At 36.2% G+C, this 21,022-nt stretch overlaps 1 protein-coding gene across 5 annotated transcripts; it reads left to right on the forward strand.

The window, feature by feature from the left end:
- The first annotated feature begins 1,706 nt into the window (after window positions 1–1,706).
- On the forward strand, window positions 1,707–20,449 carry LOC132046460 (uncharacterized). Of its 5 annotated transcripts, none has more exons than XM_059437096.1 (24): window positions 1,707–2,060; window positions 2,274–2,442; window positions 4,224–4,285; window positions 5,352–5,489; window positions 5,643–5,912; window positions 8,220–8,306; window positions 8,964–9,065; window positions 9,223–9,288; window positions 10,222–10,332; window positions 10,420–10,481; window positions 12,652–12,696; window positions 13,723–13,796; window positions 15,515–15,582; window positions 16,197–16,265; window positions 16,396–16,496; window positions 16,568–16,649; window positions 16,755–16,833; window positions 16,912–16,999; window positions 17,076–17,229; window positions 17,670–17,855; window positions 17,983–18,042; window positions 18,699–18,988; window positions 19,871–19,976; window positions 20,204–20,449. In XM_059437096.1, exons 1-24 carry the CDS (start codon window positions 1,746–1,748, stop codon window positions 20,255–20,257), a joined length of 2,838 nt encoding a protein of 945 aa, XP_059293079.1. In that variant the 5' UTR covers window positions 1,707–1,745; the 3' UTR covers window positions 20,258–20,449. The 5 variants fall into 5 exon arrangements, with proteins under 5 accessions (XP_059293079.1, XP_059293095.1, XP_059293110.1 ...); XM_059437112.1 differs by having other exon boundaries at window positions 2,280–2,442; XM_059437127.1 differs by having other exon boundaries at window positions 2,286–2,442.
- The last annotated feature ends 573 nt before the right edge of the window (window positions 20,450–21,022 follow it).

Here is a 21,022-nt window from a genome sequence, read left to right on the forward strand (position 1 = left end):
ACTAACAACTTTTGAAAATAACATGTTTGGACAATTTCTCATGAGAGTAGTGTTTTCTTTGACAATAGTACAAAATTACAGTGGATAAGAAAATGAGAAGTATGGTTTTTCTTCTTATAGAAAGTAGTAAAAACTAAAACACAAAAATAGCAAATATTTTCAAAAAACTCTTGCAACAAAAGTGAAATTTTTTCAACTGCTTCAATTTCAATCTTCTCAATTGTTGCCTCGGCATGAGCATCGCTTGCGTTGTGCTGCTGGTTTGGCTTTAGTTCAGCAACCATCGAAAAATCTTTCACTTTCTAAACCTGTCAATCATAGAAATACATCGCAATCTTCACAAAAAAAAGAGGGTAAAATCTACACTACTTACCAAGCTTTTCCATGGAATTCCATTTATTTGTTCACTTAAGAAAAGCATACCACACCTATGTGGGATGATTTTATTCCTCTTTAATAAAAGAATATGTGAAATATTGTGTGTCCTTACTATTACCAAAGTAAACTCTACAACAACAACAATATACCTAGTGAAATCTCATAATGTGGGGTCTGGGGAGGGTAAAGTATACGCAGACCTTACCCCCACCTTGGGAGATAGGGAGGCTATTTCCGAAAGACCCTCGGCTCAAGAGTTCTCTCTGCAGGTTATATTTAGTGTCCTATGAAAAATATATAATTGATTAAGATTACAAAAGAATTATGATTGGATCTTTCAAAGCACCATTTTGTAACCTCGTTGAAGTATAAGAGTCAGCAAAATGTTGTAATTAATTCGTCAACCTCTCTGCTTCTGTGTTTCATGCTGCCATGCTTTAATTTCATCCGACAACTGTTATAAGAATTCAAAAATTATCTTTTACTAAAGGAAAATTAATAAGGGAAAGGGAGAAGGGCGAAAGGAATGGTAAAAACTTACTGCTGGCAAACGACAGATGTTGCTGGAGAATCTCAGTACTTCCTGGAAAACCTTCTTAGACATGGCATTAAGAAGGCATCAAAATAAAGTGTAACATTAGGAAAAGCAAAGAGACAGGCAGCAGAGATAGTCTATGGTAAATGTAGCAAAATAAATTAATGTAATTAATGAAAAGATAAACATGTTTTTGGCTTATGCGACCATGAACCGATAACTTGGGGTCAAACCCACCCATCTTCGTCGGACTAAGAGGGGACTGAATATTTTTGCCATAATCTTACCATCCACTCTTGGAATACGAGACTCGTTATAACTCTTGACGACAATAATAATAAGACTTATCTACTCTTGAAATTGTTTTTGGAACTGCTGTGGTTCTAGAGACTTTTTTGTGGTCTGTTATGAGACTTGTCGTTTTCCTAAAGGAGGCGATGTTTCGGCTTTTTTCACCAAAGCATCGCTTTAACTTAAGCCGTGTTTTTTGAAACATAAAAGGTGTATAATTAGGAGAAAAACTCAAAATTCTAAGAAAAAAGATAAATAGTAAACTTGGCATAGGAGAGTGCCACGTCACCGGTCTTATATCCCGTTTTTATATTTATATAGATATAGATTTTAATCTCTCACCTTGAGTATGAGATAACAAGTGCGCAATAAATGAATAATTAATACCGAGATAACTTTATTCCCCAACAATGGAGGGTAATTATGGAAATTGATCTATACTCCCTTGCCGCCCTTTTCACTTCTCATTTCCCGCCAAACATAACAAAAAAGACATTTTAGAGAGAGAGAGAGAAATCGGAGAATCAATCAATTGGAGGATATGGAAGAGTTTCCTGATGCAGCAGAACTCGAATGGCTCGAAGCCAACACTACTACTTACCCTGAAGACGAAGAAGAATACGACCTCGATCTCGAATTTCCTCAATCAGAACCCGGATCCGACCCGAAACCCACTCTCTCACTTCCCCCTAAACCCTCGCAGATCAACGCTAAGAAAAGGGTCCTACCCGACGATCCTGAGTCGTCGGATGTAGTAATTACGGAGGAGAAGAGGAGTAGAGTTGAGGATAATGATGAGGATTGGCTACGCTATTCGCCTCCGAAGCAGCCTGATGAGGAGGAGGAACCAATGGTGGTCATTTACTTCTTTCTACATTCTTTGCACTTATTATTCCTAATCAGTTAGATTTACATATAGTAGATACTTTCAATTGCTTGTCTTTGTGCTGAGTCTCAACTAGAAACAACCTCTCTACCTCCCAAGGTAGTAGGTGCTACCCTCTCCAGACCCCACTTTTGGTTTGTTGTTGTACATCTATACTAAGAATTTCAAATTGTATTGGAACAGGAAGAGGAAGAGGAAGAGGGAGAGAAGATACTGGCTAAGTATGCTTCGGAGATTGATGGGGATTGTATACCTGTTACTGGTTTGGATGATGGTGAGAGGGTTTATGCTAAGATATCTAGAGTTGAAAATGAAAGGGTTAAGAAATTGGAGCTAAAGGGATATTCTACTGGTCAGTTAGTTATTCAATTTTTGTTACTACCTGTTTTTTTTTTCTTCGGTTATCACATTATTTTATTCCATTTTTTTGTGAATACTATCATGTGATGTTTTATCTAGTATTTGTTATGTCTGCTTTACTTTCTGTATTTTATTTTTAAAACTGCTTTGATATGTGTTACTTGACCCAGAGGTTCTTTCAGAAACAACCTCTCTACCTCCACGATTTAGGGGTAAGGTTTGCGTACACACTACCCTACCCAGACCCCGCTTTGTGGGATTACATTGGCTATGTTGTTGTATTGGTAAATGTGGCATTTTCCTTTATACCATATCATGCACATATGATAAGTTAAATTTTCCATTTTTTCCTAGTTAGAATGGATTGGATGCACCTACCTATCCAATCAATAAATCAACAACTGTGGAGAACATGAGTTTATATAGGAGGGCAATGTAGGCCGCGGATTAGGGTAGAAGGTAGTTGAGTGTTGTCTCGCTCTCCCGCGGGATAGGCTTGGTGGGTAGATAGTATTAGCATTATTGTCATAGTTTCTCGTCCTTAGATTTCTGGTACTACCTTTTGTTTCTTGTGCTTCGATTATCGCTTTATTTTGCCCTGAATGCTATGTTACGCTTTCTCTATTATTTGCTATGTCTTATCTGCTATGCCTTTTTGCTTCTGTTTTGTCCTGAGCCGAGCGTCTCTCGGAAACAACCTCCCTATCTCGACGAGGTAGGGGTAAGGTGTGCTTACACTCTACCCTCCCTAGATCTCACCTGTGGGAATACACTGGGTATGTTGTTGTTGTTAGCTATTCACTTTGTTTTTATGCTCCTTGCACTAGGAAATAGCTAATTAATGGATTATTAGGATCCCATGGATTACAGAGGGTTGTGATTGTTGGATGTTGACCCAGTGTTAGTAGAATGATTAAAGAAGCATACATTTTCGGGTTAAAGTTTCTTCTGTAGGTTTGTGAGGGAGTAAGCAAAGAGAGATGCCAACACAAAAAGAAAGTGTGAATAAGTGAATTTTGATTATGGTCAGAATTTTTATGAAAAGGAAAGGGAATTGAAGTGCAAATAGATGGATTTTCCTTCACATATTCTCTTTTGTGCTTATTTTTTCCTGCTTTAACTCTTTTCCCGATTCCTTCGTGGTTATACTAGTGTAATTGGATGATTGTAAATGCTTAAAGTTAAGGGGTTGCTGTATGTTACTGTTTTTGTATATGACCATATTTACTCTTTTTGTAGTGCTGTTTTTGCGTATGACCATATAAACTTTCTTTTTAAGTAGTCGGTTGTATTAGTCTACTTCAACTGTGAGGTCTTTGATCATAGTGAACTAAGCACAATCTATATGTTTTGAATCATCATTTATGGACTGAGGCAGAGACAAGAATAGTGTGGGAGAGATGCACACTGGAGAGAGAGAGAGAGAGAGAGAGAGAGAGAGAGAGAGAGAGAGATAGGAAGCACAGGGGTAAAAGATTCCTAACTACCTGTATAGGTGATCTTGAAGTGCATTGAGCGAAACCAAATAACCGTCCTCTTGAATATCAGGCATAAAGGAAATTCTCATATGATTTAGTTGGAGTTAATCAAGCATTCCAGTATCTACTCTAAAAGATTACGAATGTGAAAGTAATACTCCAAATCATCTTTGTGCTCTGCTTAATAATTTATCCTCTACATTTTGTTGACATGCTCTGTGCTGTTTTTCCATCTTTTGTTTGCTCAAATCTCCAATTTACACTGAATATCTAAGTAAGTGCAGATGATATGCAGGTCTTATTCAGGAACCTGTTAGGGTCCTAATGCAAAGAGTGGAACACGATCAATTCACAAAGGTGCGGTTTCTATTAGACCATCCATGCTCACTATCATTCTGTCAGTCATTTAATCAATTAACAATTATGCCTCAATTCATTCTCCACTATAAAGCTAAATTTTCTCTGAATGATCCTATCAAATTGAAACAGAAGAAAGATAAGAGGAAAAGTATTTTGAAATTCTCTTTGATATTTACGGAATCCTCTGAAGCCCATGATTAGAACACAATCAATTCATACTTATCAATGGAATAAGTAATAACAAGTAGTATTATCAAATAGAAAAGGAACACGATCAGTTCACAAGAGTTGAGATTTTGAGTAAGCTTTACCGAAAAAAAAAAAAAAAGAGTTGAGATTTTGAGTAAGGTTCCCGAATCTCTGAAAATGTTGCTACAATTCTGAACTGTCTTGCACATTAAAATGGAGGAAAATAGGAAAAGAATTATCAGCTATAAGCTCCTTTTAAGAGGACGAAAAGGAGGTAACTATCCTATCTTGTCCAGATAGTTCTTTTTGAAGTCCTGCATTATTTCCTTCTTTCATTTGTCCAGATACCCAGCTGCATTGCTTCGATTTGCTTGTCTGTATCTGACTCTTTTCCCTTGTTTTCTTTTGAGCCGAGGGTCTTTCGGAAACAACCTCCCTACCTTCCAAGGTGGGGGTAAGGTCTGCGTACACTTAACCCTCCCCAGACCCCACACTATGGGATTCAACTGGGTATGTTGTTGTATTTGTTCTCCTGGGACTTTTTTATTTTCTGCTCTTTCTTTCTGCCCGTCGAATTTGACAGTTAGTGTACTAAATATACTAATAGTACTTCCTCATTTTATCCGACTTGGCTTTTGAAGAAAATATGTTAATTCCCCATGCTCCTTTTTCAGTAGGAGGGATAGTATGTTGGTCGGTTCAGTAGTTGTCTCTGTACCTCATTTCCCCTCCCTAGTTTTCAATTGGATGAATTGGAGATTTTGTGAAATGAAGCATTGACCTTTGTAGATAAAGTTTCCAACAATTTTATACATGTTTTCTTATGTATAAGATCTTTGTTCCTCCTTGAAAACTTTCCTCCTTTGTCATGAAGGCTCTGGAAGCTAGTTCTGAAGATCTAAATGAAGCAAATCTTCCAATAGGAACTGTGGTGAATGAGCAACTTTGGGTGGATAAGTATGCTCCTAGTTCGTTTACAGAGCTTCTCAGTGATGAGCAAACAAATCGTCAGGTACTACATATATTAACAATTTGTTTATTCTTATAATGGTTTCTACTTAGTATTTCGTTTTAAATTTTAAGGTGTTTTCACCTATCAGTTTTTTTTAGGTGTTTTCTTAGAGATTCTGCTTTGGGGTCTTGACTTCTGGTCACTCTCCTGTAGGTACTAATGTGGTTGAAGCAATGGGATTCCTGTGTTTTTGGGGTTGAAATTAAGAGTACTACAGATGATGTCTTGTCTTCTCTGAAACGGCATTCGTTGGCTGTTCAACATCCAAGACGTTCTTCTAGGAGTTCTTTTGGAAATAGCAGAGAGCCCAGAATAGACAATGAGAGAGCTCATAATGATATGCATCTAGAGAATAGTGATTCAGACAGAATTAAGGACCTTTGGGACAAGAAGCAAAGAAAAGGTGGTCCTCCAGAACAAAAGGTCAGTCAAATTGGCCCTTTTCCCACTTTGTTCCACTGGTGCTCGAACCTCTAACTTTGTAGTTTGAGGTGGATGGCCCTTACTACTAGGCTATCTGTCCCTTGTCAATCTTATAGATTGTTCTGAAAGACCCTAAGCTGGTGTGCTTTATTGCTTGTCTTGATCTGATCTTTTATTCACACGTGATGAAAGTGATGATACTAATCTTCTTTTTTGTTTTTTTTTGTTTTTCATGTTTCACAATGTTATTGTAGGCACTGTTTATCTGTTTTCTTTTGAAATATTCATCTTCTCAAATAGTAGTAACTATATGATGCAGTCAACAAACAATGAAACCAAGGATGGTAAAACCCTTAAGCTATAACACGACAATGAAACTGAGGATGGATAAAACCCCTAAACTATAAGATAAATAATGAGCTAACACCAAAAGTTGCCCCCCCACGGAAATCACTCCTGCCATTTATTGAACTGCTGGCTTTTTCCTCTTTTTCAATGAGACTTTACAAGTAGGTGGTACTTCCCTTTTATACTTGTTAAGAAGGGATCAGCCATTGCTTCTGCACTATGATTGGTGATTGCCTCTCTTTACTTTGCAGTCTATCATGTCATTTTCTTGATTTTGACTAGGCATGTGCATACGTTGGTAAATACCGAATTACTGTATCGAAACCAAATTTTTTTGCAATTCGGTCTTGGTACAACGGTATTTGGTATGCATTTTTAAAATATTGGTATTGGTATGGCATTGGAATGTATAGAAAAAATACCGAAATACTTAATTACATATACAATCCATATAAATTATATCATTATACATGTAATAATTTAATTAATCTAAATATAAACTAATAAAAGACCAAAATCTGAAAATTCTTCAGCTAAAAGTTTCTATTACTATATATAAACTAGATACTTAATTACGTATGGTCATATACAATATAGATTACTCAAAAATGTGTGTAGTTTCCCGCCAACACTGGACAATTTTCATTCAGTTCAAGCATGAAAGAGTTCCCACCGTTATCGAAGTCATAATTCTCCAATGTATGTAAGTTGAAATCTGACAAACAGTGGTTACCGCCGTCCCACACAAACCGAAACTGAACTTAGAAGTACTGAACCATACAAACTAATTTGGTATGGTGATGGTACATTTTTTAAAAACTGAAAACCGACATTACCTAACTGAAGTTTTCAAAACCTTACCCTACTTACCATGAACATCGATAGTCTGACAGCTGTGCTCCTCCTATCATCATGGCTCTGCTCTAGTTTTGAGGTAGGTGGTCCAACAGTTTGTGATCAAATCAAGCTCAGCTGAGTCTGAAGTCATAGTCTGCCTAATCAACTGAAATATTCATATATTTGGACTCACCAACTGTTTGTTTCTTTTTGCCATGTGTTTGGTTGTGTTTGTCTATAGGAGTCAGGATTTTTTCCTGTGATTAGTTTTTTGATTCTTAAATATCCTTAGGTATCTGGATGTGTGATAATTTTCTCAACATTTCCTCTAAATTTTTTTCTTCCATTAAGCCTTGTGACTACTTGTTATTATAACAAGTATAGTTATTCTTAGAGCAATGATAAGGTAGATTCAAGGAATCAGATGAAGAGAAAACTATATATGTCAAACATTTATAATTTTGAAAGGAGTGAATAGCATGTGGCTGCTAGACTACCTATGAAGAGAATAACGAACAAAATCCATAATATATTTTGTTACATAAAGGAATGAATGGATGAATAATGAAATAAGAAGCACTTGGGGTTGTAAAAGACTGGCGTCATATTTGATGTTTGTATGTCAGCCATGCCAAGTCATATTTGCTCATACTACTCAGCTACTTTGGACAATGATCTTAGAAACAATTATGATTTCACCATTATAACCACTGGTTCTAGAGTGATGATAATGTTAAACCAGGCCGTAAAAAAATCTGGACCAAGACTGTTATTATGGATTAGTATGGACCAAGACTGCTATTTTTGAGAAGGCAGACAATGGTGCTTGAAAGCCTTGAATAGTCTTCCTCTACCATCTACTTCTCAATGCAGTCCTAGATTAGTGGTCCGGATGCCAGATTATACCTCATTATGGACTTCCATCATTTTGCATCTCTGGTCATATCCCTATTATGTGAAGTTGATCACTGTTCTCACCAATCCTCTATGGTACATATTGCATATATAGAAATAATGTAAGTTTTATACTTATCACCTGTTTGTCCTCTGTTTATTAGTTCCTTATTTCTTTCTCATTTTTATTCTAATTTTACTAAATTGTGAGAACCCAATTGCTTGCAGATTCTTTTGCTTTGTGGTCCTCCGGGGCTAGGGAAAACAACACTTGCACATGTTGCTGCTCAGCATTGTGGGTATCGAGTGGTTGAGGTCTTGTAACCTACTCATTTCAAACAGTCCCATATAGTTGTTCATTTAAACTTTTATCTCCTTTTTATCTTATTATCGCAATCATTGTGAAAGAGATCTGGCAAGAGATTGTTAGCACATTGCAAGTCACATTATGAATTATTTTGTTACCATGAAGGATTTGAAAAAGTTATTTAATTTATTCTACTCTTTAGTATGTGCTAGAATCACTTTGTGGGATTATACTGGTTATGGTGTTGTTGTTTAGTATGTGCTAGAATAACAAGTATACTTGACTCCACACTTAAATTCTACATATGTCTAATCCCTGGGTGCTAGTGGTTTATGTCTCTTATTTTGAATAAGAAATTTTCCGGGAATTGTATTTTCTTTAAATCAGTTCAGATGAAAAAAAGCATGTGCAATTCAACTCGACCTACATATTAGAAGCCCGAAACGGACGGACGCCCTCTGCTGTGCCAACATTCTAGTGTATGCTTGGCTTTTCTCAAGTTTCATGGATAAGTTGATGACAAAATTTGATTTCCCTGCTGAATATGAGCTACACAATCTCAAAATGCCTTTATACCTACCTCCAATCCTGAATATCCTCTGGATAAAATTAATGTGGAGTAATAGATGTCTGTTTATCTGTTGATTGAAATGTTTCCTTTGCAGATTAATGCAAGTGATGATCGATCATCCTCCAGCATTGAAGCTAAAATACATGATGTGGTTCAAATGAACTCTATAAATGCTGATTCAAAGCCCAAATGTTTGGTCAGTTTTAAGTTCTAAATTTTTGTTTTTAATCTTCCTCTGATGATTCAAAGCCCAAATATTTAGTCAGAATATAGTTGTGATTTCAGTTTTAAATCTTTTTCAGCAGAACTTACGATTTTATTTGTGAACCTTGGTTCATTTTTTGCCGTTCTAGGTTATTGATGAAATAGATGGTGCTCTTAATGATGGAAAGGGAGCTGTTGAGGTCATCCTAAAATTGGTAATATACATATTTGCTTTTGATTTGTTTCGCCCTGGTAATTTTAGTAATCCCATTATGACGGGTAATAACTTATGGCTGTAAGAAAACTTTATGTACTGGCTCCTGAAGAGTCATTTGTGCCATTTCAGCACCTCGCACCCCTCTTGCTTGTCTCATAAACGAGAAGTAAAAAGAACTTAAGATTTGTGAAGAATTTTAATTTGGACATGCACAGATTGATTTTAAGGCCGTCTGTACCTACTGCTGATTAATTTTCAATGGAGTGTATATTTTGCTAGCTTTCTACTTTACAGCTTGAATAATACATATATGTTCAACTTTATAAATCAACTAGTCACTCCAAAAGTGGGGAGTCGAGCCATCTGATTTTATTTTTGGTCTTCAAAGATAAAGCAATTCATTGACATGTAAGATTTCTAGCACTAGCTTTATTAGTTAATGCAGATTATGACTCGTAAATCATTGAAGGTCTTTGAAAAAACTTGCACTTGGTACTTGCTTACTACAGTAAGTTGTTGGGAGTCGAGCCATCCTTTTTGTTTTGGGTGCACCTTCAAAGATAAACAAATTTATTGAAATGTAAGATTTCTAGCCCTAGCTTTATTAGTTAATGCAGCTTATGACTCACAAATCCTTAAAAAAAAAGGGCAGCCTGGTGCACTAAGCTCCCGCTATGCGCGGTGTCCGGGGAAGGGCCGGACATTCTTAAAGACCTTTGAAAAAACTTGCACTTGGTACTTGCTTAGTAAATTAGTTGGTCTGCAGGAACTTGAGGGAAAGATAATATCAGTAATATGGAGTACTTTGTGGCACCATATATTTTTCATAGTAATTATGAAGTGAATTTCAACCTTTGGTTGGACCTATATCTTTTTTCTTGACAGTATGTATGTTTCTGATAGAATAACAATGTGTGCTTTAGCAATGCAGGTTTCTGCTGACAGAAAATTGCGTGCAGGCAAAGAAAATGAATCCGAGGGAGGAAATGCTGGGCAGAAGTCATCAAAAAAGAGGCATCAAAAAGCATCTTTGCTAAGACCTGTAAGAGTGAATTTGTCTAAATATGTTCATTTGTATATTAACTAGGCATGTCATTCTCAAATCTCAACTTGTGTGTTTCATTCGCAGGTTATTTGCATTTGTAATGACCTTTATGCTCCTGCCTTAAGGCCTTTGCGTCAGGTAGCAAAGTAAGTATTGCTTAAATTTTGCAAGACATCAGATTGAAGTACATAGATTAGCATCTAGAGATCTTAATGCTAGGTCCATGAAGAAAGCCATAGACTCAACAATCATTTTCATATGACATTTGCTGGTCTCACGATGATTCTATAGAACTTGATTTTGAGTTTGATAGGGTTCTTATTGCCTTGCATTCTCGTGCTTACCTTCAGTTGTCCTATTCTAGTTCTATGTTAAATCTTCATCTATCATTCCATACTCCTGAACAACTTAACATAGATATCTGAATTGTCTAAGTTTAGTCACACACACTTGTTTAATCTCTGTTCAACTTTGTTCTTCTTATGCGGCGTGTAAATCTGCGTTGTGTTCTTGCTTCTACTTTTTCTAAAACTTTTACTCTATAGAGCTGTTTCTTAGTATTTCCATCTTTTGGTTGTTTGTTTCATCAATTAACACTCTGCAAGTGGAAAGCAGAATTTAACCTCAGCCTGTATACTAGTGGTGAACTCATCCTTAACTAGGGAAAGAAGTGTAGGTCAAGCTCGATTGTTAGTGTTACCCCATAGTTATAGAGAACTCATGTGGTATCTCTGGCCATTGTTTTCACACGTGTGCCCACTCCCTCATAAATATCCTTTTATTTTATTTGTATATTTGAGATGAACTCTTTCTTCTCAAGCATCCAAAGACTTTACTTACCCAGTTGTTATATGCCTTCTCTAGGTAGATGAATAAAATGGGAGAGCCTTTGTCGTAGATCTACCAGGCATAAATCCAGTTGGTTCTGTGTCAACCTTGTGATGAGAGTCTATACTCTACCACTCTTTCCTAGAATTTCATGCTTGACTAAGTTTAATACATCCACAATAGTTCGCTTTTGAATGTCACATTTATTCTTATACATTGGAATCTGTTCACTTCTTAAATGGATTAGTTTGGTTAGCCATACCACTTCTACCTCTTCAAGGTACATCCAAACTTCTATTGGGATATTATCTGCGGAATAATCTTTGTAACTCATATTCTTTGCAGTAACTTTTATTTCACTGTACCTAGTGGGTGTTTGGATTGGCTTTTCAAAAATAGCTTATAAGCTAAAAGCTAAAAGCCATAAGTTAGGAATACTCAACTTTTGGCTTTTAGCTTATTTTTGTACTTTTTTGGCCTAAAAGTAAGTGCCTAAAAGCACTTTTTATTTTTCCCAATCATAATAAAGAGCTTAAAAGCCAAAAAGCACTTAAAATAAGCCAATCCAAACACCCTCCTAATTTCACGTGTGCAGCAAAGTTTTTTGTCTGTTGTGGATGTATGAAGATCTATGTAGTTACCTTTGTGATTTGTGTTAAGCAATTGATTGAAGTAGCATCTCCATCTCTCTTTGATCTCACTATCTCTTAAACTTGTGGAGATCTTTAGTTCAGTTGACTTGGTTCACGTATTTACTCCTCTTCTCTCTTCGCTCGAATAGCTTAAACATTTCTTTTTTCCTATCTGCGTCCTAACTTTTGGTACAGGTTGTGTAAGGCTTTGTCTCTAGTTTTGTTAATAGTCTGCTTAGCTCCTCTCTTTGTTCTCTTATACTATTCAAAAGCTTTTTATCTTCTGCTGATGATAACTTACTGTCCACTCCCATTTTGCTTTGATAGCTTGTTGCTCCTTCTCATTCCACAACCATGATTTTTCGTGGTCGAAGTCATAGGTTTTAGACATGCTTAGAGCTTCACTTGTTATTTTCTTAGTGCAACTCATTATTTCATTCCCCTAGGTATCTGTGCTAGCTTGTAACTCCCATATGGTGCCTTCAATAGTTTGTCGTTAAATGCTTTTGGTTCTTACCTTTTAATGTCCATCATCAAATTCTTATTGCTACTTTTCTCCTTTTTTGCTTCACATCTGGACCAGCAATCTATGTTGGGCAATTAGGGCTTCTCCTGGTGTAACTTTATAGACCTTGTGTGATCTTTTCACAATTGTGGGATCACACTAGGTATGTTGTTGTTGTTGTATGTGATCCTTTCAGTTCTTCTGGTAATGGATGAAGTCTATTTGTGAATGATCCGGATTCCCTTTTTAGCAAATGTTAATAATTTTCTGTTGGACAATTTCACACATTTCTCTATATTATATATAATCACACAACTAACGAAGTACTTGTTTATGTGGTTGGAATTGCAGGGTTCATATCTTTGTCCAACCAACTGTAAGTCGTGTTGTTAACAGGTACTTACTACTAAATTATCAGATGAATCCTCAAAAATATGTTTTCCATTTTTTGCATGATTAACTGTTTGGTAGAGTATAAGGAAAACCCACATGGATACTGGATTAACCTCCAAACATAAGCCATCTTTCAGATTTAAGTAATGCAAAGCTTCAAGTGGATTGAGTGATTTCAAATCCTGGAGATTTTGTAACTTTTATCTTACCAAAGTGTAATAGTTTGTCCAAGTTGACCAGATAAAATAATTAAATTCAATGACTGTTAGTCACAGTCACAAAAAAGAAGGATTTTGAGTCAGTTAAAATTGAGGGTATTTGAATGTATAGATTATCATTACAAAAATCTTAGACATTAACAAAAGGATTTGCATCTTATTGAATTTTAAGGCTTATAAAAGGATTTCAAGTTTCACTCGAATGGAGTTTAAGATACCAATTCAGAATGTTTTCTGCTATATGTATGCTATTATCAAACATGTAGAGTTTACAAGTTTTATTTTGAGAGTGCTATATTTCCGAGGGCTTCTTAGCCTATCGTATTGAAAAATGAGAACTCTATTTGGTGTAGTTCTCTCAAAGTCATGCTATATAATGACTTGTACAACTCTTCCAGTTGATACTATTGGAAAGTTATATCTTGGCTGACAACGTGATTGACATAAAAAAAAAGAAAAAAAAGAAAAAGAAAAAAGACAAGGTGATTGACATAATCTGATAAAGCATCAAACACATTCCGGCAATTCACTTTTGTTTTGTCTTCTTTTTTCTTGGATATGATCAAATGGGTGATTGGCATTTCCATATTACACCTCAAAAAGTATTGACACTTTCATGTACTCCATGAATCCTTTGTGTTTTAAGAAGTATGCACATATTGGTAAGAAGCAGGAAACTTGTTCCAATTTTCAGTTGTTAGGACCTTGCATTAATTTAGATCTATCATAGAACAATCTGTTTATTAGCAGTGCTAGTATCTTCACAAGATATTTCTAAGTCTAACAAACCTAATTTACTGCGCAATTGTAGGCTCAAATACATTTGTAACAAAGAAAGAGTTAAGACAAGCTCCATCGCTCTTACTGCTCTAGCAGAGTATACTGGTGAGTGCCATTCCTTCGATTCATCTGAATCTAAATTTATTTGAGAAGTTACTTGAAATTTTAGTAGTAGTATAGGAACTGTTAGTAAAATATTTCATTTGCTTTGTCACCGAAAATCTGTTAAAAGGAACAATGTAAGCCATGTAACTTATGATTGATATTTATATATTGAGTCAAAACATGCAAAAGTAACATGTATAAAGTGCTAGAACCAAGCATTTAGCTTACTGATTGTCAGGGCACTTCAGCACTTTTACCTGCCTATTGGCCGGCCTCCGGAACTATAAATATCGTGTAGCTGTGGCAAGAAAAAGTCCGATTGTCATTAAAACCTTTGAAACAAAAAGCTTTTTGGAGTACCTGATGCATGATAAATTATTGCAAGTGGAGAGGCTGCCAAAAGGACTATTGAAGTGATGTATACACTTGCTTACTCATGTAAACAAGTACCTGCATGCACTATCGTAAATATACCTATTTGGGCCAACCTTTTTGGGTCTGTATTCAGGGATTAAATTTGTATGTTTGATGTTAATTAGTTTGAGAAAGATTAGTGGAAGAGACGGTGGCTTCTAAAGGAGGCATAATCACTCACATTAGCAGTGCTCTCAGCAGTATTGCTACTTCCTCTCTTTTTACACTACCTACATCAGTTATTGGAGACTTGATAAAGTGAGGAGGGAATTATATATTTAAACCTATCAGCCAGTGTGGCTTTGGTATGAAGGATCTGAAGAAACCAACTCAATATTTTCTGGGAAAATGGTTAAGGTGGTTGGCTCATGAGAAAGGTGGATAACGGGAGGAGGAACCTAAGTCTGCCATCCTTCTTTTAGGATGGCTGCTTTGTTAAGTTTTGTGGTGATCTCTGGACTGGCAATCTTTTTAAGAGACGTTTCCTGCAGAAATTTTAATTTGTTGAGAATAATGCCTTGATCTGCAGTTATGTCCAACAGTAATGACAGTGACTGCAGATGTCTCTAGCATAGCTAGTAATGATTATAATCCACACAGATTGTGCTTGTTCACACTTTGATATAAGCTCCAGTTAGATGGGAGGGAACATGCAGTTTGGTAAAGGCAATGAGCAGGGAGTCTGTTCAGTTGCGTCTTTTTGCCCTCCTAAATGGTGTAAAGGACCCTGGTTTATTTTCTATATTTTTTGGGATTCAGTGGATTATACCACCCATATGAGATGATTTATTTGATGGGAGTTGATAAATCAAAGATTAGGGAACCCGTGCCTCACCATATTTTATGATAGAATTGTCCTCTGAAAATGTGAAGACACCAGACGCATGCTGACACCAAATACTTAAATACACCTCTTGATGTATGGAAGAAAGTCCAGCAAGGTTGAAGAGCTTTTGCAATTTCTAGCACACCTTAGTTTTTGCCGTTTGTTGCATATTCCTTCTTAACCTTTGTTACCTTGCTATGCATCATCTTGGTTCTCGCTCTACAGACAGTATTCTTACTTTACTGATCATATCATAAAAATAATTTGTTGTTCTTGAGGGGGAAATGATATAGACTGCAAAGCTTTTTTCGTATCAGTGACAAGTTTCTTGTTGGATCTTTATTCAGCTGCTCTAATTGCTTATTTATCCAATGTCCAGCATTTTTCCTTTTTTTGTGCTTTCAATTGTTACATCTTGCTAAGTATGTTTTCCTGTTAATCAGTAACCTGAATTTGTTTTCTGAAATTATTTTTCCAGAATGTGACATAAGATCGTGCCTGAACACCCTTCAGTTTCTTAACAAGAAGATGGAGACTCTTAATGTGGTATGGATTTATAGTTATCATACATTTCTTTTTGTGGTATTAGTCCAATAGAGGAAAACGGTTGAGAATTCGAGAATTCGTCAAAAGTCTAGTATTATGATTTGTAAGATCAGTTTGCTTGCAACTATCTTTCCGTCAAGCGGTTGAAAGTGCTTATCAGATAAAATATTGCCTCTACCATCCCTGAGTCACATCGTGTGAACGACGTGTAACAACTGCTAACTGTCTAAATCTGGATCTGTTTGTTTTTTGACTTATCCAACCCTTCACTTATCATGTGAATTCTAGGAATACTAGTTCATGGTTCATCCACTGCCATTATTTAATTTCTATGGAGCCATTGTGATATCTTTAAAGACTTTTGTAGAGTATAATTTGTTTTGCTGCAGGTGCATTCAACTTCTGAAAAAAATGTCAAATTCTATTAGAAAACAAGTTATACTTTCAAGACGGACCAGTTACATTATATCATGACTGAAATTTGCAATTGACTTAAGATGAATTTCACTGTAGTTGGGGTCTTAGGGACATAGTCCCTTATGTGTTATACAAGCTTTTCTTTTGTGCATCCTTCTATTTCCTCTGGTTTGATGAATGATACATTCTTTCTAAAGTTGGAGCTCAGTTCTCAAGTTGTTGGGCGGAAGGATGCAGCAAGAAGTGCTTTTGATATTTGGAAAGAAGTAAGCAAACTGCCGATATCTTCAAGTTCTACTTCTATCTAACTTCTAGCTATATTATTTTTGTCTTTTCTTCTTCATGATCCTTCTTTTCACCCTCTCTCTGCTTATTACTATTGTTTGATATTTGAAGGTTTTGCAAAAGAGGAAAGTAAAGCAGACAAAGAAATCTTTTAATTGCTTCAGCAGTATGTCCAGTGACTTTGAGACACTGCACTCTCTAATATCTCATCGGTACGTGAAAAATTGGAATACTTTTGTTTGAAGTTCTGGATTATCTAGTTTAATCTTTGATGATTCTTCAGTGGTGACTATGACTTAATTTTGGATGGGATCCATGAGAACTTTTTGCAACTCCATTATACGGACCCTGTGATGCAAAAGACAGTAAGTTCATCGAGCACCGCAATTGTTTTTCCTTCTTCTTTTTTACTTCATCTGATCTTCCGCGTCTAGTTTGGGCAGTATCTCATATTCTAATTACTCTTGAAGGTCAAATGCTTAGAGATTCTTGGTTGCTCGGATATATTTCATCAATACACCATGCGCACTCAACATCTCTCCCTTCAAGGTAAATGAAATGATACCATCTACTTGCTTGAAACTTAATATTTTTCTAAGCATTATTCTATATTTTTTCTTACTGCAGTTTATCAGCCTCCTCTTGCAATATCTATACATGGGCTCATAGCTCAAATTGGAAAACCAAATATTGAATGGCCTAAGTCTTTCCAAAGGTAGTGCTAAATTCCTGGATACTCATTCTGAATATTAACAGTGGTGACTGTTGGTTCTTCTCACCACAAATTGCAGATATCGAACAATGTCAATAGAAAAGAAGGAAATCTTACACTCATGGAAGAACAAGATATCACCCTGCATCTCTAGGCATCTCTCAACTAAATCCTTTGTGGAAGACTTGATTTCTCCATTCCTACATATTCTGTCCCCATCAACACTGAAACCGGTAATTCTTGTTGAATTATCTGTTGGTTTAGTTGCATTCAGGTTTCCTTTAGCGTTTTAATTACACATAAATCACTTTTGGCTTGGACTACCAGATTGTGTTGTCTAGAGTTTTGTCCAATTATGCATCTTTGGAAAAGAATTTCACCCAGGCTCTGTCTACTTATCATTTGTAAAGGTTGCAAGTGTATAAACCTAGTGAATTTGAGTTCTGAAAAGATATTCACCATATTGGGAAAGAAAACGTTTTACTCATTAGAAATGATTTTGCGGTTACTGCCTCTTTTGGGTCACTATTCTTCTGCTTAATCTTTTTTAGTTATGCTTAGGCTGGTGTTAGTATTGAATCTAGGCTAAGTTGGTTAATCCTTTGCGAATGTTGCTGTGAGAACTTGGGTTCACCTATTGGTGATAATTGGAAATGTATTCTTCCTTTTGCAGGTAGCATTGCATATGCTCTCAGAGAAAGAAAAAGCTGATTTGGCTCAGTTAGTAAATACAATGGTGTCCTATGCCATGACGTACAAGAACATAAAATCTGATCCTTTACTGGGTATGCAACATGGTGCTTCAGATGCATCAATGCTTTCATTGGATCCCCCAATTGGTCAATTTATAAACTTCAAGGTTAGCATGGTCAACTGCACCCACGGAAGGAAATTAGATCTGAATAGTCTATATATCCTATCATCGTATCAAACTGATATGAACTGAAGATTTCATCTATTCGCTTTGACTTGATGCTTTTGGGCAGGGTTATGATTCCTGTCATCTTGTTCTGGCATCGGCTGTGAAAGTGTTCTTGGTACATGAGGTAAGTAGAGGAGCACTCAACTCTTTGCTTGTGAATTTTAATGCACTCTGTTGCTGAAAAACAAAACCAAGTTGATTCACTTTAGGCACGTATATAGAACCCAAACTAGTCCTGCATTAGTGAACATTGGTTGGATCTTTAGGGAGGAGTTCATATATATGTGTGTGTATTAAAGTGTTTGACCATCTCATCAGAAAGCTTAACATGTTATAACCTGTCATGGAGAGCACAATTTTAATTATTTAATTTATATTATGTCTCAAAAATGTATATAACACACATACTTACACACACAGGTGGACACCAACGTTTACACGTGGTGTGTCATTTTCTTTGTGGTGTGCTGGAGATTGTCAGCATTAAATAGTCGTTGGATGGCTTTGTCACGACTTGAATTAGTGGTCTGTGACTAGCACCGACGAGCCTGGCACTCGCCGAGCGAACCCTCAACCTTGTCGTATTTTTTTTTTGTCACCCTCTCCCTCTTTTGGATGTATGTGCATGTGTGCCTATCTAGTTTCCATGTGACTTTCTTCGTTGTCACTGGCATTCCCGTGTGATTCTCCAAAGATCCTATTTCTAGATTATGTTGCTTTGTGGTGCATTATGGGAACTTTTTCATGTCATATGTTCATGTATGTCAAACATTATTTTAGGCGGAAAAGCAAAAAATTTTGCAAGGAAGTAGCTACCTTCGCTCACCATCCACTGGTGTGGAAAGCCAGGACATTTTGAGGTGCGAGAATAGCAGTACACTGTCTAAAGCATCGGCTTCTTCAGATAAAACAATACATTTCAGAGATACCTCTAGACAAAAGCAATATGACTTGCCTAGCTCTTCTAGTCAGAATAAAAGATCTGGTGGAGGTACCACAGCTAGCGGGAAAATGGGCTTGCCTGAAAGAAAGAAGAAACCGTTTGTCGATTCTCGTTCCTTTTTTGACAGGTATTGTTAGCGTTAGCTAGCCTTACATTCCTCTATCGTCTGTTGGAATCAATTATGTTACGGTAAATTCGAGGCAGGATAGGCTCTCCTTGTTGTTTCTGTTTCACACGGGTTTTTAAAGAACAAAATCAATCAAGTAGTTAAACTAACACATTTAGAGTGGAAAACAATAAAAACCACATAGAAAGATCCTATTTAAGCGAATATCTGACCCAAAATCCCAAGTGAAGCTCATTGCCTAAGCATGTGATTCCTAAAAATAGTCACTCATTGGTCACCAAACTCGTCTTCTTTCGATTACCTCATATGCTGTGTAAAGAAGGAGAATCAATCAGAATGATGCAGAAGTATTCAAGTCAATAATTATTATTAAAAAGCAAAGCCTCAGTACCTTTGGAAATTCGGATAGAAGGATAAGAGGAGGCAAGTCTTAATTGTGTGGACAGAGTTGGGAATATCTATCATGTCTAGCTTGCTTACACATGGAAAATCATGAAAGTCTGTTCTTAAAACCTTTTGCTAATTTATGTGCTGTGGTTGGTCTCTTCACCTGCGCAACGGAGAGCTTAAAGGATCAATATCTTTTGCAATATGTTATGCCTAACTTCAGTGTGTTTTGATTCATCTCATGTTTGTCTTATCCTTAGTTCACAGTATCTCATGGTCATTATTTGCAAATGTTTTTTTCCTTTTTTCTTTTTCTTTTTTGTGAATTGAGATTTATGTCTTTGCTTTGAGTACTCGTTAACTGCTGAGGAACAATGCTCCCTCCTCATTCTACTTGATGAGCTTTTGGGAAACTATAGAGTCAGCTGAGAAGCATGTTCTGGCATTTCATTGATCGGTAAATGCATCTACTCATGATGATTTTCTGTTAATCAGGTTTAGGAAGCCAAGTGGCAAAGATGCTCAAGATAACAACAATGCTAAACCTGGACAAAACTTGGAGGAGAGGGATTCACGGCCTTTGTTGTTTAAATTTAACGAGGTATTTAATCAATCTAAATTTACTGTTGTGAACCTAAAACATGGTACCATTCTTTTCATATCCTTGAGCTCAAATAGAGTATCTCCTCTTAACTTGTACTGCTGCCATCTAGCTTTAGCAATGCTACTATATGATCATATACACGAACACGATAGACTTGACTTTTGGATAGTGAAGAAAGTGAATGTCAATTGATTTCAGCATTTTGTTTTTTTCATTCTGTGCAGGGGTACACCAATGCAGTCAAGAGACCAGTAAGAATTCGTGAATTTCTGAAGTGATATAAGTGCTATATGTAATTATACAAATGTTGTATTTTTTTTTAACATAGCAGTTAAAATGTAGATCAATATGCTTCTAGGGTCGAAGAAAGCAGAACTACCACCATGTATTTCATGCCAAAAAAAATTGTCAATGCATTAAATGCTGTACAAAATTATAATGGAAAGATATCTTTAATAGTTTCTGATGCTCCTCAAATTGTCCACTTTTGCATTTTTTCAAGCTGTATTATCAATATCATTTATGTGAATTTGGTTTAAATAAAACGTAATAAATACAAAAAAATTATTTAAGGGACTCAACTAATTTGGAAATGTGATGTAGTATTGATTAAATGTTCTGCAACTTCTGCATACTTATTAACACATATCTTGTATGTTTTCATGTTTGCGTGCCTGCTAGAGAAGTAAAGGGGTCGTTTTGGTTCAAAACCAGATTATCTAGTGATTATAATTTTGGATTATAACTAGGATAAATTAACCCACCTTTTATATGGGTCCAATGATTGTAGTATAAAATTTATTCTGGTTTTAGCTAATACCCTCAAGTCTAAACCAAACATAGGATAGATTTAGTCCTAAGTTTATATCACGGGATAATTCACTTAATCCCTCTGAAGCCAAACAGCCCCTCAATGCATTGAAGTCGAGATGCACCATACTTGAGTGAAGTTCCATTTTTACTTTTGTGTAACGATATGAAGAGCTCTAGTGAGCTCAGCAATGGGGAAATTAGAGAAAGAAGAAGAGAGGGAGAAAGAGAAA

Source organism: Lycium ferocissimum, chromosome 1, assembly GCF_029784015.1.
Source record: "Lycium ferocissimum isolate CSIRO_LF1 chromosome 1, AGI_CSIRO_Lferr_CH_V1, whole genome shotgun sequence".
NCBI lineage: Eukaryota > Viridiplantae > Streptophyta > Magnoliopsida > Solanales > Solanaceae > Lycium > Lycium ferocissimum.

Bases quoted from the DNA above. Each gene is read 5' to 3' on its own strand.
- LOC132046460 (XM_059437096.1), top strand. From the start codon at position 1,746: ATGGAAGAGTTTCCTGATGCAGCAGAACTCGAATGGCTCGAAGCCAAC. The intron at 5,490-5,642 runs GTACTACATATA...ACTCTCCTGTAG, and splicing joins ATGAGCAAACAAATCGTCAG to GTACTAATGTGGTTGAAGCA. The intron at 9,066-9,222 runs GTCAGTTTTAAG...TTGCCGTTCTAG, and splicing joins ATTCAAAGCCCAAATGTTTG to GTTATTGATGAAATAGATGG.